Raw genomic sequence first — 16,372 nt, 5'->3', positions numbered from 1 at the left:
AATAGTATCCTTAAGTCATGGCTACTCCTAACCAGTAAGGACTGGATTTGAGGCAGCAACCTATACATGTTATCCTACAGCCAATCTCCTAAATTAATTAGTTGCCTGTGGGGTCAGGACGCCTCGTGCAATGAGAATTCAGCTTTCTGATTCTTCTTTGTTTTATGAATACTGAAGTGGTTTCACGATTTTAAAAAGAACTAACTCCACAGATCCTTCTGATTTGTTCATATGTAAGCCAGAATACCAGTGACCAAGGAGCCTGTGAAAGCAAACACTGAAGTTAGAGGCTTAAAACAGAAGTGACCCAGTAAATAAACCCATTAAACTGTCTCCTCTTAAAAATCATATTCTTAAACTCAATCTCATATTATGTCTTTCATACAAAAATCATAGTGTTGCATGTTTGGCCTGGATGATCTTCAAGGTCTTTTCCAACCTAGATGATTCTGTGATATGGTTATGGCTGCCCAGTCCTTCACAAGACACCAAAACCTTTTTTTTTTTTTTTAGCTTGTCAACCCATAAATGTTTGACATGAAAAGTTTCATACTTGGGGGCTACTTCAGGCTGAATGCTTTTAAAAATTTTTAAAGCGTTTACTTGTTCTAAAAACTTAATCAGAAAATTACGTGGTTCTGCTTGCATAAAAATTATATCCTCAACTTCTTTAGTTAAGATAGGGGGTTTTTTTGGTTTTTGTTAGAGCAATAAATTGCTGTTTGTCAAAAGGCTTCCTTGTGTCTAGGAAATACCTTTTCCTGCTCCTCAGAAACACCTGTTAAACATTCCCCAAATTACAAACCTTTGGGAGAGCTACGTTGGCACACACTCCATGGAAACTGTGAGTAATAAACTCACAAAGACCCCATCGATACTGAATGTGCTCTGGCTCAGGGGACTAAGCAGAACCTTCCTGTAATTGCTCTTACCAGAGGCTGCTGGCCACTGTTGTGCCCAGTTAAACTAGAGACGGGAGGCTTTTGCCTTTGATCATAGTGCTCAATCTGGTAATTTAAACAGTGTCAAGACCTTGAAGCCAGCTGGCAGAGTCTAGACATAGTCATACTGTTAAATTCTTATAGACTTAAAAAAAAAAAAAAAAAAAAAAAGGTGGCCACGTCCAAATTTGCTATTGGGAATCCCTTGCCCAAACTAAAAGCAGAGTTCTAGTTCCCAGGCTCCAAATACTGCTTGACAGATGTGGCTTTAGCAGTCCAGCTGCGTGCAGGAGGAAGCTGCCAGCTTGAACACAAGAGGAGCAAAGGTGAAACCCATGATGGAGGAGTATTAAAGCAATTTTGGGATCGAGAGAGAAGGAGAAAAGTAAGTATGAGGAATGCAAAGGGAGTCCAGGTCTGGGAGTAAGAAGGGAACAATGGAGAGTTTGGGGAAGGGATAATGGAGGGAGCCTGAAATTACTGAAAAAGCAAGGAAAATCACTAGCAATTAAGCGGGACAGCATTTTCCAATGCACACTGCATGCACTTGTGTCATCCACTACATTCAGTTTTGATAACTGCAGTTAAATAAATCGAGACACACAAATAGTTTTGAAAAAGTGTTGACACAGAAAGAACTCTTTACATTTTAATGACACATTGTTCAACTGTCATGTAAAGAGAGTTAAAAGGCACTTACCATTCTCATCCACGTTGGGATAAAGCCTTTGTACAGGGACATAAACCCTTCACCCTGTATAGTTTGAATCAAGCAGTCCGTGGACGATTTATACAGCAGACCTCTGTGCAAGGAGAGCAAATAGTGTTAGGATTACAAATACGCAGTTTTAAAAAATCCCACCCTTCCCCCCAAAAATAATCTGTATCTGATAAATTTGTACAAGCAAGAGCTGTTTTGTAAACTCACTGGAGTCTAATCAGAACTGAAATCCCCTGAAGTAACTGGGTATGCTTAGGTGGCCATCGCAACAACGGCCCCTGGACATTTACTAAATCAGTAAAATGATCATCAGGAAGGTGAAGAGCAAATTAGAAACAGCGCTTCACTCCCGGTGAAATCAGTGAGACTTGGCGTTTCAATTTTTGACTGAAAGTTGGTCTCCGAAGTGTCCATACCTTCCCTGCTTATCTCTTGGCTGGTTCATTATCCGGGTTTTGACCACGTCAGCAGGAGTTCCCAGAACAGCAGCTACCAGGCCAGAACAGCAACTGTCAACAGCAACAGATACTTAAAGGAGAAACTAAGATTTATCGTGACAATTTAAGCCTCATGATTCCAATTCTAATATATATTATAATAAAACAGTTATCATAAAATCATAAGTAATACCTCATAACTTAACATAAACTTGATTTGGGAGGAGTTTTGCTAGTATTGCTCTTGCTCAGATGCCCTCCCAGCACCATCTTCCCTTCTCTGTGTGCAATTCTGAGGCAGGGATAAAGGACCCACAGTAAGCAGTGTATCATATTGTTTATATAAAGCAGATTTCTTCATAATTTAAGAGAGTAAAAGAGGTTGTTCTGTAGAATTTATATTGCTGATTCTTATGGTTTGCTAAAATTAAAACTAGGTTAGATAAAATAGTAGCAATTCTAGAAAAGTGAAAATTCACACATGAGGTGTTTAAATGCATCAGCAAGGCACTTCTGGTGAGGGCAGTTTTGTAGCAACAGTTGCATCTTTTGTCTTGTGTCTTTTATGCAAAGATGTCCTCTCAGGCAAAAAATAAAAGGAGTTATAAAGGTGCATTTTCAGGACCAAAGAATAGAGGCTTCTGCTCGCACAGAGAGGCAGATCAAGACAGCGAGGCTGGAAGAAAAGGGGGAATACAGCACCTGGCAATACTGTGAGTCACGCTATTGTCCACAAGCGGCGTGTTCAGAAGCAAAAAGTGTTTCACTGAGTCGTAAGTGGTCAGATCTGTAAAGAGGATAATGAGAAAAAACAGCATTGTCAGAAGTAAATGCTGCCGGTGCTGTTCACTACTGACATAGGATGGAGGCTTGGCAAGACCTAAATTTCCAGTGCAGCTTCTCCCGTTGGCACAGCTAGCACTCTGCCCCCGGTTTCTGATGATGGTTGTGGCACCTACGTCCTGTCGTTAGACGTGTGAGTATGTGCTCCCTTCTATTACCATCTTCTCTGATTTACCCTACAAATGATAGAGGATCCAAAATGGAAAATTCTACGAAATAACTCATTAACCAAACCCCCAAAATGTCACAATTAGGACAGCTTTACCTCTCCCACCTCTCTGCAAGTGTTATAAAAATGTTAGAACCGTTAGACAAAAAAACCCAGATGTTGTCATGGAAGTTATATCATGTTCTCCTGAAAGAAGAGACGTAAGTTACAGTGTCTGGGCATCTGAATGACAGACAACAACCTGAAAGTTAATAGCAGATCTGGTTACATTTCCAACGCCCTGAGCTTAAAACTTAGGAGCCCAGTTTACTAACCAGGATGACCCTCTTAGCACTTTGTAGTGCTTTATAGCCCAGACATACCCAGGGGAGATCATTTCCCACTTGTAAAAGAGTTTGCTTGTTTAAGTTTACATGCTGAGACTGCACATTAACATTGTGTATGGAGATACATGCTTTAGTTAAAAGTCATTCTGTAGCCCTCATTTAACAGCTTCTGCTGCCAACATCCATCCAGTGATTCCTTTACTGATGCTTAGCAAAGTGTAAGCTTACGCCACTTCTGGTTTTCTATCTTCGAGGATATTTTTTGGTCGTGCCGCTAACATATCCCTGTGCTGAATGATGTAGAAATTAGCAGCTGTCGTGCCAAATAAATGTAAGCATGCAAAATAAAAAACCTGCCAAGACGATGCTATAATATGTGCCACCAAGCACAGAGCAAGTGTTTATGGTGGGCACCAACAGACAGTGTCTTTCAGTCCCAAAGACATCTCCCTCCTTTATAAACAGAACCTCAGGAGGGAGAGCAAAGACTATCCAACATACCCTAGCAGTTTTGGAAAGACACAGGAAATCTCTGTCTATATGTGGAAGGAGTGAGTGCTTCTTGGATCAGCAAAGCACTCAGACGCCCACTTCACCTTATAACCCTCAGTCCCTGCCAGAACCACACTATAGGTGTACCTGTCTGCTGCTGCATCACACCATGCCTGGGCTGTGGACCTTGTTGATCTGGACACTGACCCATGGACCATCTCCCCAGCTCGACCTTGGATCTTTCTTATTACAACAGACCTTACTGGATGAGGGAAAGGCTGTGGATGTTGTTTACCTTGACTTTAGCAAGGCTTTCTACACCGTTTCCCACAGCATTCTCCTGGTGAAACTGGCTGCTTGTAGCTTGGATGGGCTCACGCTTTGCTGGGTAAAAAACTGGCAGATGGCCGGACCCAGAGTTGCAGTGAACGGAGTTAAATCCAGTTGGCGGCCGGTCACGAGTGGTGTCCCCCAGGGCTCGGTGTTGGGGCCACTCCTGTTTAACATCTTTATTGATGATCTAGACGAGGGGATCGAGTGCCCCCTCAGTCAGTTTGCAGCTGACACCCAGTTGGGTGGGAGTGTTGATCTGCTCGAGGGCAGGGAGGCTCTGCAGAGAGACCTGGACAGGCTGGAGCCATGGGCTGAGCCCAACTGGGGGAGTTTCAATGAGGCCAAATGCCGGGGGCTGCCCTTGGGCCACAACAACCCCCAGCAGGGCTACAGGCCTGGGGAGGAGTGGCTGGAGAGCTGCCAGTCAGAGAGGGAACTGGGAGGGTGATTGACAGCCGGCTGAACAGGAGCCAGCAGTGTGCCCAGGTGGCCAAGAAGGCCAATGGCATCCTGGCTTGTGTCAGCACTGGCGTGGCCAGCAGGGACAGGGAAGGGATCTGAGCCCTGGGCTCGGCACTGGTGAGGCCGCCCCTCGATTCCTGTGTTCAGTTTTGGGCCCCTCACCCCAAAAAGGCCATTGAATGACTCGAGCGTGTCCAGAGAAGGGCAACGGAGCTGGGGCAGGGTCTGGAGCACAGGTCTGCTGGGGAGCGGCTGAGGGAACTGGGGGGGTTTAGTCTGGAGAAGAGGAGGCTGAGGGGAGACCTCATGGCCCTCTCCAACTCCCTGACAGGAGGGTGCAGAGAGGGGGGATGAGTCTCTTGAGCCGAGGAACAAGTGATAGGACAAGAGGGAATGGCCTCAAGTTGCACCAGGGAAGGTTTAGACTGGCTATTAGGAAGCATTTCTTTCCAGAAGGGTTGTTGGGCGTTGGAATGGGCTGCCCAAGGCAGGGGGGGAGTCCCCATCCCTGGAGGGGTTGAAGAGTTGGGCTGACCCAGCGCTGAGGGATCTGGTGGAGTTGGGAACGGTCAGTGTGAGGTCAATGGTTGGACTGGAGGATCTTCAAGGTCTTTTCCTACCTTGATGATTCTGTGACCTGCTGGTGATCACTGAGCTCTGTCTGACCCTGGTGCCTCTCACCAGACCTGATGCTGCCTCAGCTTCCTGGCTTGGCTTCAGGCCTGCCTTGTCACCACATGCTTTCCTGAGGATCTGGATCTGGGTGTAACCTGGCTGCCTTTGCTGGCTCTGCCCTGCTCACCTTGCTTGGGCACCAGGGAGCTGGGTCGTGGCTGGCGAGGTCCTTGCTCAGCTGGCTGTGGGACCCCCTCAGCAACCAGCTCACCACTGTTATTTTTAAGCAACTTGATTTCCACAGGAACAAAACGCTCAAGGCAGAAGTCACTTGCAGTGCGCTTTAAACAGGTCCCCAGTGTAGATAACCAAGAGATGAAGACAGGGGGAGCAGCCCCAAGTGCTGCAGACCAAGTTAGGAATTTACCTCCCATGTTCACCAGGGCAGCTCTCTGGACATTTGGCACCCATCCAGCCCAAAGCCCCCGTATTCCTCCTTCAGACAGGATCTTCATAAATGCATGGTGTACTCCTCGAAACCTGAAATCAGTATGCAACTAATAAGTAGAGAGCCCAGCCAGGGAGAAATCTTTGCATATTCCAGCACTTTGCTGCGCCAGGTCCTCACATGGGAAAGGAGATTTATACCTATAAGGATCTTGCCCTCTGGATCGACTTTTTGGATCCATTTTTAGATTCATCTTTGCCTTTCATGCAGTGGTATTTTACCAACCATACTGGTTGCCCTGGTAAGCAGCAATCTGGTTGCTAGTGACAGACAACCCTTTGATCCCCCAGTTGGGTTGCAATGCTAGATGTATGAGACACTAAAGGATGCCAGCAGTTTCGGATGCAAAGAGCAGCGTGTCCCGGTATCTGCAGGAGGGTCTTAAACCCTGCTGTCTGCAGGTGACCCAGCCCTTCCCTGTGCCTGTGCATCGAGCTATTTTCCCCATCCTTCTTCCAGCTTCCCTTCTTCAGAAAGCATCCTTTCCTCCCCCCGGCAGAGTGCTGGCATGGACATACTGCACATGGAGGATAGGCCAAAGGGTTTGTGATCTCTGGGACCAATACATCAGAATAAGGAAGGTGAATATAAATGGAATAAGGAGGAAGTCTTGGATCCCCCACTCTCTGTGCTGCCCAGAACCATCGCATGCCTCCCAGGCACTGCTCTTCCCCCAAAAGGGCTCAGAACCACTGGGGAGAGGGAGTGGCAGAAAACAGAGGCAACCACACCCTCGGTCAAAGAGTACTCCTTAACAGGAAAAAACTGCCAGCTGTGAGAGGAACTGACCGTAACGGCTTTCCTTCCAACTTCCTTTTTCCTTCCATCTGCATCTGCACCTTCACCAGATCAGTGGGGCTGGCGAAAAACTGTCCAATGGCACCTGCAGACATGCCTCCAACTACAGCTTTCCTGCCAAACAGGGAGAAAAGTGTGCTCCAGAATACACTGAAAATCTTCACAAATTGCAGTGCTTGAGCTGAAGAGTTCAGCGACACAACCCAGGTGAACCAATGTAAATGGTTATTACTTATACTGACAGCCAAAGTTAAGGTAATAATTGTGGCGATTGCAGGTAGTTAGGGTAGTCAATAATATCCTGTTAATTTTAAGAAAGGGTTAAAACTTATCTGGGAAAAAAAAATCAAGTCATTATATGTCACCAAGATGCTCTGCTTCCTCTCCAGGTTGCATTACGCTCATTGCTTAATTTTTAAAGGCAGGATGGCAAGGTACACAAGTAAGGGATGGTACTCCATGTATTATAATAACTGAATGCCTATCTGAAATTCTAAACTGCTTGCTGTTATATAAAACTTTTCTTTATCTCCATTGCTACTAGACTAGTTATATTAATTTTCTAGTTCTGCTTATATTACTTGAAACAGAAATGTCAGTATTATCTACAGTTTCCCCTTCCTGTAGCACCAGGCATGGCAAGTATTTTGTATTAGAGTTTATAATTCCCATCCTAAAAACAGTCACATTTTTGACCCAAGATTTGCTTTTGGAATAAAATACTTGACTGGATATGGTAAAGTGTATGACTGACATTTTAACAATAAGGATTTCACAATTAGAAAGTACCAGTTTTTGCAAAACTTCTGTAAAAATCTGCTCATTCCCCACAGGGAAAGAGTTAATTCTGTGGCGGTATGCCACTTGCATTGTGAAAAAAAGAGACGGAGTAAGATTTAACTGTTGCTGAATTAAACTTGCAAAACAAAGACTTTGGTTTTGCTGTTAACAGGGATCATTTGTCTCCTTGAGAAGGATGCACAGATTTACCTTAGGCTGACATCTGTCATACACACCTGAACAAAATAACTTTCTTTCCTTCATGATCTGCCTCTTCAGTAGCTGGGAACTTTCCGTCTCTCAGGCAAAGATACAACACCAGAATCAGCAAAACTTCCTATTCCCCTTGTTTATAACCCAACGGCATAGTAATTTCTTACCCAGGCAGTATGACAAGCAGCAAAACAGCAAAGTGTTGCCATACTGCTGCTGCCCAGTGCCTAACAGGACCCATCCCTTCAGCAGCTGGAAATCTGAGATGTACCACCCCTCACTTCTTTTCTGCTAAGCTCCAGAGGATAATCGAGATGTCCATCATACCTTGGGAAATGTATCCTCACCCCCTGTGGAGCAAATCAGGCCCTCGGTTGACCTCAGAGCTGAGCAGGGCACAAGCTTGGCTCAGCTGAACCTCTGGTTTGCATTACCCAGGCAACTAACTGTAGGATTAGTCATGGCTCCTCACCCTGGTGTCAGGTTTGTGCAGTTGCTCACAGCTTCTCCAACAGCCGTCACACACAACTGCACTGTCAGCCACGACTCACCCACACTTCCCAACATCCCCCGGCCCATGCAGAAATAAAAGACCTGCCACTACATCACAGACCTTGAGTCATGGTAAAGCTTCCCTGCCTCCACCCTCATCCAGGCTAATTCCTGCCCGCTCAGGACAGCTGCTCCTATCAATGTGGTTTATGACATTTCTCCATCTCTTTAGTAGAGGATCCTTATTAAAGAAATCATGGTCTTAGTTAAGACTCTGACAAGCTTATTTCAATATTTCTTAGTCCTTTTCCAGCTGAATGAAAAGATACTGCCTGAAACTAAAACCAGAAAGTCCGTATCAGTGCTTAAACTCCTACTTTATAGTTACCCTCTTTAGGGTAGGCAAGCCATGAGGAAAAGACATCTTTTAGGGCTGTAGGACCCCTACAATAAGGACAATCCCAAACAGGCAAAAGCATAAATATGCAACATTACCAGAAAGGAAAGCTTTCATCCTCAGACCTGCCAAGCATGGAGTCACGGAGATGTTCATACGCAACCATCCGAACTCCAGAGTACACTGGAAAACAAAATTGGGAAACAAATCCTGGGCATGCCATTTCTGGAGGTCATGCTGTGATAGAGAGGTGGAGATTGGTTGTAAAACACTCTGGAGCTTGCCTGGGTGAGCTGGTCATTGCCCTCCTGTTCATGATCAAAATGGGGAACGTGAGGGGTCTCGCCTGGTAGCAGTGCTAGAGCCAGAATTTTTTAGCATCAGAGAATGGCTCTGGCTGAGCCGTACGTTCTCCAGGAGGCAGCACAGCACACGGCCACAAGCTGAGGAGATGCAACTGCATTGCTTCACTCACAGCTGGTGCCAAGCACAAAACCTCCCACAAGTGCTTTTGAGGTTTATTGCTGTCACCGTACTTCCAAATAAAACAGAAAGCTGTTACCTGTGGCCAAACCACTAATGCATTTCTTCATCCTAGCACTTGCAACCTTATCTTTTTTTCCCAGCTCGTCCCCAGTTCCCTCAAGTAAAAGATATTTATTGTTCTGAGGACTCTTGAGTGACTGCTTGCACTGAAGACCTTCCTGCAAAGATGACAGGGAAATATTTTGTTTTCCCAGAAGCCAGAATAAGGCTGTGCAGAAATAATAGGCAAGAGTGGGAAGAGATGATACTGAGCCAGAATCCCATCTATTTCGAAGTGGGATTGCAGTGTAGACTGAAGGAGTCCTCACAGACTTATTTAAAGTAAAAGAAGATATGGCAAGCTCACTCCTCAAGGCTGTTGGCCACAGACTGCAGGACCCAAACTTGTCCCATAACGAGCAGATAATCACCTATATGGCGGTAGACAGCCGGCGTGGCTCCTTGCCAGAGCTTTCGTAAGCCCTCCTCTTGCACGATGCCAGCCGCCGTGCGCAGCATGCCGCGGTAAGGGACTGCCTGGCCAGCGGCAGCTCCGTGGCGATGAACAGCAGCTTCGCCCTGGACCTGCAGCCGAGTTTTTGTGAGATCCAGGGGAAATGTCACTGAAGAGAAAGAGCAGGGAACAAACGTGAATACGAGTGCAGTTGCGGGGAGAACTACCATGCTAGTAACATCTGGGCCACAATCCACCCTGCCAGGTGGCCAAGGGGTCTGTGCAAGTACCAGCAGGCAGCAGGGTCAGTACCCAACAGGGGTGCAGGCGATTTGTGGAGGAGATTCATGTCCAGATCTGTTAAAAGTGTCTCTGGGCATGAGTAACCAAATTACATTCCTGTCAAACACCAAGTCTTTCTCCCTTATTTCTTTTTACAGATTTGTTACGCGATATGTGTACTTTCCAAGACACTCTGGATTAAAAATCCTCTTCCAGTTACTGCCCCTGAATAAGGATCAGTCAAATCTCTTACCATCGAGTGTGTGGCCTCTCCAGTTCTGCCCAGCATAGTGGCAGGGACAACCCCACAGTGGCCATCATAATGCAGACACGCATGCAGGCGAGCACCTATCCTACAAACTGCCCTAAAAACATGCTGCTTTGCTGATGCAGACACAAGAATCATGATTAGCTGTTATTTCTCTCACTGAAATAATTGGTGGCCAGGGAAAGGGGTCCATCTCAGCTTGCCAGATTCCCAGCTTCTCCTGAAACAGTATGGGAACATATTTGCTGCCCCTAATTTCAGTTTCAGGCCACTGGGCGATGGACCTTCCCAGCCTGTCTCAGGCTGCCCAGGAGCATGGGTTGTCTTTGGTTCGGTACCTCTGTAACACTCAATGCTACAGGGTCCTGCTGGAGCAGGATTCAGAGGTACTGGGGCAATGCAGTCACTGCTCAAAGCCTCGACAGATTTACAGTCTGTATGTGCATTAAGTTTGGTATTTTTGTTTAAAGATTAGCAAAAATGGAGAAGTTCCAAATCATGAGAGCAAAGGTTTGCCTGCGAGAACTTATAGAAATTACAAGGAATATGCTGAGAAGTATTCCAAGTAAATTACTGATCACAAAGTAGTGCTAAGCAGATGCCAGGGTGTTTCTTTCTCACATTTCAGCAAACAGTTTACTATAGTCAGTTTTTACAGACATGTCCACTGTAACCAGAAACATAAGATTCAATTTTTCTTTGATTAACCTGCATTAACTATGAAAAGCAAATACCCGAAGAAGTCAGCCCCTTGCTACTAACTTAGGCAACAGATCGTCCTGCCTCTTAGTCTTCATCCAGAAACCCAGCACAAAGCTTAAATTGTCACAACTGCTCTGTGTTAATGTCTGCAGCCCTTCGGTCTCAGAGGCAAAGATTTTGACCTAAAAAAAATCCCTCCAGCCACAGTCAGGTGGCGTAAAACACTCGCAAGCCTTAAACTGTCGAAGTCACGACAAGCAGAGTGGAACGAACAGATTTGCTGGAGCGGAAAAGCCGGAGCGAACAACCGAGGAATGAGGCTCCTGGGGACTGAAGTTCCCCCTGCCCCCCATAAGTAAATTTTGACCCCCTTCCCTCTCAGAAAATCACGGTGAGTTGTACCTAGTTCTGCCACAGCCGCTGCACAGGCTGACAGAGCGAATTTGCTGGCCCGGGGCCATCTCTCTGGAAGAGGTAAGCTCTTCTCTTCTTCTGCAGGTGACATCTAGCGTCTAACATGGACCAAGGCAAACCAGCCAGCCTGAGAGGGTCTGGAGCAGAAGCAGAGCCTAGCTCAGCTCTGTTCTGGGTCGTTTAGGAGATAAATTGCTGAAGGTCATGTTTCTCCAGCGCCAGCACCAGGAACCGAAACAGTCCGAGTGCCTCCTGCAGAGCTGCAAGGTCCTTGTGCGGTGACACGGGAGGCTCCTGCACAACGGTCTCCTGGGAAATGTAGTCTGTCACCAACGCTACCCTCTGCTAGGAAACCGGCAGTGTGGGTACAGCCACACGCACAATTTTGCCCACAATCTACATTAAAAAAAAAAAAAAAAAAAAAAAAAAAAATCATTAACGAGGCCTCAAGATGATGAGAACGTGTGTGGGGTCTATTTGCTTTACGGGGTGCTGTCATTGACAGCAGCGCCTTGGGAGCCCCGAACTCCATCCCCGTGTCAAACAGCTGCACCGGCATCCGAGACGGATGCATTGAGCCAGATCTGGTTTAAGGAAAGCTGCATCAGCAACAGCTACGTGCCGAGCTGGAGTGCTGGAGTGCTGGCGAGCTTGTAGCAATGCATGTCTGCTGGGGATTAGGCACAGAGCAGCGCAGTTTGAGCAAGGGGCACGCAAACCTGGAAAGACAGAAGCTAATCTCTGCCCAAAGCCCTGTATGTGAAGAGTTTAAAGCTTTTCCTGGCTAAATGCTGCAGCCCTGTTAATTGTGTGCCAGTCCTAATTTCCCTTACATTAATGCAGGCATATTTAGGTTCTCATCGTGAAAAAAAGGGTAAGGCATGTGCTGTTCAGAAGAATCTTTTCATTTATCATTAAGGCTCAGCTGAATCACTAAGTTAATCATTAGTCATTAATCACTAATCCTCATGCTGAGGATCTGAGGATTTCTTAGGTCACAGAAATTTATCCCAGAACACCTCCCCACACCCCTGTCTAAACTGCCTAACATTTTGATGTGTGGTCCCAGTCACAACGATTCAGACAAATGAAGGGAGCATTGCGGGTGAGATACTCAGCTAAAGTCAGCTGAATTTGTCTTGTTGGTCACCGGTAATCAGTATTAAATTGGATCCTTCTTTGGGTTAGAATTCATTAGAATTCATGCAGTGATAGAACAAACGACCAGCAGAACACTGAGTAAAACGGGAAGCATATTACAGTTTAATGCAAACGTGCCTGGCTGCACTGGGAGTATGAGTGGTTCAGAGCCTTACTCTAGACAGTTTATGCCATCTGCTGTTGTCGTGCTTCCCTCCATAGCTATTCTCCAGGCTTGGGTGAGCTTGTGCCACCACCTATCAGCCTGTATATCACGGAGTCATAGTTTAGGCTGGAGAGGACCTCTAGAGGTCATCTAGTGCAATCCTCTGCTCAGAGCAGGGATAGCTTCAGAGCTACATGACGTTGCCCAGGGTCTTGTTTGGCAATCTTTTGAAAATCTCCAGGAACGGGGATTTCACAGCCACAGCCTGCTCTGGTGCTTAACCATTTCATGAACGGTTTTTTCCTTATGTTCAGTCAGAATTTCTCACGTTGAATCTTATGTCCATTGCCTCTCATCCCGTAGATGTACACCTCTGGGGACAGTCTCACTCTTGTCTTCTCTAGAGCCATGCTTTAGGGGGTGGAAAACAACAGCTAGATCCCTCCTTAAAATAAACACCATAACACCGTGGCATCTTGTGGAGACAGCAGTTCTTACTGGCCATTTGCAGTCTGGGGAAATAAGTTCTTTTTTAAACCAGACTGATTTGGGGATGGCAGTGAGGAAGACTTTTCTCTTCCCACAGGATCTTTGAAATGAACCTGACCTGGAGATGGATGCTCACGTGAATAGCTCTGTGATTTGTGGAGCAGAGAAGGGCCAGTGCCCAGAGGTCCATCAAACAGCTAGAGTTTATATATCCCCAAATCCTGAGGCAGACAGCTCCAGCAGAGAGCACCTTTCCTATATTTTTAGTTCAGTTTTCAACGAGTCAGCATTTTCTGGTTTTTGTCCAAAGCCAGTTTGATCAAAAACTACATACGCGGGGAGGGAGCGTGGACTTCAGGTGTGATGAAAACACAGCAGCAGGGTTTGGGAGGGCTGTGTGCTGCTGGAGAAAGGCAGCCAGACTGCCTCGGTCCTTTCACCTGCTTCCATCAGTGGTGACTGTGTTAAGTTTACATTGGAACGTATTATAGTACCTGCCCAGGACTAGAACCTAGTCTGAAGAAAGCCTGTTAATGACTATCCCCCCACCATACTGGTGGCGTCCTCCTCACAATAGTGTCCTTCAGTAGTGTCTCATGTCCTTCACCAAATCGTGCCCCAGAAGCAGAAGCTAAACAGAACAAAAGAAGTCCAAAACAAACACAAAACCATGACAGAGGTTTGAGGGGCTTGTCTTACCTGCATACATAACTCACTTTAAGTTCACTACTCAGGCTGTGTGTACAATGAAAATATACTCCAATATTACAAGGCCTTTAGCTCTCTTATCCCTTTACCCCTTTGTAGGAAAAGGAAGAATTTAATGGGTAAAATAAAACCAGGAAATCAACATACAAAGACCTGTGATAGCTAAACACAGAAGTGTAGTAATATCACAGTTAAAAGTGATTTATCTGTTTCTTCCAGACGGTTTGCAGAACGGAGATTCACACCCTACTTGTCACAGGTGACATATTTGGGCTTTTTCTTCTGCACCTATGACCGATGCAGGGTGACATCCCAATGTATTTCAGCATGACTGTTTAATGAAGGCTGTAGATCTGTTTTTTCACAGCTCTTAACCTCCTACTCTCAGGTGTATTTCTGCTGTGCTATTTTTACTGTACTGCCTGTCTGCACAGGTACAAAGGTTCCTGTCCGTGCACCTATTCCTCTATAGGAAGGGACTTAAAACTATTTGTACAAAGCACTTTTAATGGAATAATCATGCTCACGAAATGGTGTGCAAATTGTGCACCATACAAATGGTGTGATGTTCCCATGGTACTGTGTTACAAAATATAGTAGCAATGAACTGTATCCTTCTCCTAGTAAAATATATAAAGCTGATGAGTGGATAAGGCCTCTGGGCTAGTAACTATGGAACTATTATAAAACTATACATGCGGACAAGTTCAAGAACAGTCCAGGTCTATTTCTTACTCAGACAACAGCATGGTTTTATTCTGGTGAGATTTGAGAGCACAGATACGAAGAGAATGGGACAGAACTAAGTAGGGTTTGAGAGGAAGGATGTGGGGAAACAATTTGGGTTTCAGAGACAGAAAGGCTGAGACTGAAAAGGAAAAGCATGTGTGGAGGTAGTATTTGAGTAAAGGGAGAAGTGTAAGGTGTGATGTACAGCTGGATGCTTGTCTGTGGAACAAACAGATGAAGAGCTAGAAAGGCTGAGCAGGGCTTGAGTCTGGGCCTGAGGATCAGGTCCTGGGACTGAGCAGAAGAGATTTGTACAAAGAGCCAGAGCAAAAGAAGGCAAAATCATAAAAAACCAACAGTTGAGGCTGGAAGGGACCTGGAGTCTGGCTAGTCCAACACCCTGCTCAAAGCAGGGTTGCCTAGAGCCAGCTCTCAGGACTGTGTCCGGTGGGGTTCTGAATGTCTCCCAGGACTGCCCAGCCTCTCTGGCAACCTGTTCTGGTGTCTGACCACCATCATGATAAAAAAAAAATCTCAAGTGGAATTTTCTCTATTTGTTTGTGCCCACTGCCTCTTGCCCTTTTACTAGAAACCACTGAAAAGAGCCTGGCTCCATCCTCTTTGCACCGTGCCTTCAGCTGTTCATACATGCTGATAAGATCCCCCAGAGCCTTCACTTCTGCAGGCTGAACTGTCCCAGATCTCTCAGCCTCTCCTCAAATGACAGATGCTCCAGCCCCTTTATGAACTTCCTGGCACTGCGCTGGCTCACTGCAGTCTGTCCATGTCTTTCTTGCACTGGGGAGCCTAGAACTGGACCCAGCACTCCAACACTGAGAAAAGGGGGAGGATCACCTCCCTTGTCCCGCTGGCAATGCTCCTCCTAATGCATGCAGGGTGCTACTGAGTGCAAAGGCACACTTCTGACTCATGTTCAGTGCGGTTTCCCGTAGGACCCCCAGATCTGCACAGCTGCTCTCCACCCAGGTGGCCCCCAGCCTCTACTGGTACATGGGATTGTTCCTACCCAGAGGCAGAACTTGGGATTTCCCTTTGCTGAACTTCATGAAGTCACTTTTTTGCCAAGAGAGTTTGGACCAGATGATCTTTGAGGTCCCTTCCAACCTGGTAATCTGTGATTGTGTGATAAACCCATGTTTGCCCATTTCTCCATCATGTGAGGTTCCTCTGAATGGCAGCACAATCATCTGGTCTATCACCTCCTCCTGGTTTTGTATTGTCTTCAAACTTGCTGAGGGTGTCTGGGGTTAGGCTGTGAGAGCACTTCTACGTTTTCTTTTACTTAATGAATTGCGTACAGAATTTGGCGTGCCACTTCCATAGAGGCAAAGAAATGAATCTGACCTCTCTGAAATCTTGACTTCTGACATTGCAGTGATGTTACAGGGGCCACCAGCAGGTTTTGAACTCTCAGTTCAACTTCTGATGCCTTTCTCTACTCCTCAGACACTGGACACACATCTACCTTTAATGAAATAATCTCAGACAAGTAAGAGATACCTTTGATAATGCTTACTGCTTCGGGTGATGCCTGCAGAAGTTTCTTTCTTTCTGAAAGCTAAATGTCTGCAAATCACAGCCTCTCTGCTTGGTAATCTTGATATTGCCAAAAAATAAAATGTTTAGCTGAAGAAAGAGATGCACTGCTTTGCCACAGTCCTTGGCTGTGTCCCTGGCTGCGTGGGTACCCTTCCAGCAACGGGTAGAAAGTTCAAGGATTTGTCACAGCAACATCTAAGTTTTGCAAGCAATGGAGTTGGTCCTCGTCCCAGAGTGGAAGAGAATTGGCTCTGCCTTTTCCAAAACAAGGGCTTGTCCCCTGGCCTGCTTGGTGCTTTGACATCTTGTCTCCATGGCAGTGATCAGCTGGCAGGACTGATAAAAAAGCCCCTATTCATTGACTCGGGTAATCCCGGCCAGCGCGGCCGTGCCGGGTGCTGCGGCAGG

The 16,372-nt window shown here is 46.1% G+C and overlaps 1 protein-coding gene across 1 annotated transcript; it reads right to left on the bottom strand.

Annotated features, from left to right (window-relative positions):
- Window positions 1-183: 183 nt before the first annotated feature.
- On the bottom strand, window positions 184-11,409 carry SLC25A27 (solute carrier family 25 member 27). The gene is made up of 9 exons (XM_074921686.1): window positions 11,161-11,409; window positions 9,484-9,675; window positions 8,626-8,710; window positions 6,637-6,759; window positions 5,767-5,879; window positions 2,802-2,886; window positions 2,079-2,171; window positions 1,642-1,744; window positions 184-262 (listed from the first exon to the last, which is right to left on the bottom strand). The coding sequence occupies exons 1-9, from the start codon at window positions 11,261-11,263 to the stop codon at window positions 191-193; spliced, it is 969 nt and encodes a 322-aa protein (XP_074777787.1). The 5' UTR covers window positions 11,264-11,409; the 3' UTR covers window positions 184-190.
- Between the last annotated feature and the right edge of the window lie 4,963 nt (window positions 11,410-16,372).

This window comes from Athene noctua, chromosome 1 (assembly GCF_965140245.1).
Source record: "Athene noctua chromosome 1, bAthNoc1.hap1.1, whole genome shotgun sequence".
Taxonomy (NCBI): Eukaryota; Metazoa; Chordata; class Aves; order Strigiformes; family Strigidae; genus Athene; species Athene noctua.
Note: the sequence above shows the minus strand (reverse complement) of the source record. Positions and strands in the feature narration are given on the sequence as shown.

Excerpts from the sequence above, each read along its gene's own strand:
- SLC25A27 (XM_074921686.1), bottom strand. The coding sequence starts at position 11,263 with ATGTCACCTGCAGAAGAAGAGAAGAGCTTACCTCTTCCAGAGAGATGG. Across the intron at positions 5,880-6,636 it reads TTGGAAGGAAAGCCGTTACG|GTTTCGAGGAGTACACCATG; the intron begins GTCAGTTCCTCT and ends TACTGATTTCAG. Across the intron at positions 263-1,641 it reads TCCCAACGTGGATGAGAATG|GCTCCTTGGTCACTGGTATT; the intron begins GTAAGTGCCTTT and ends TTGCTTTCACAG.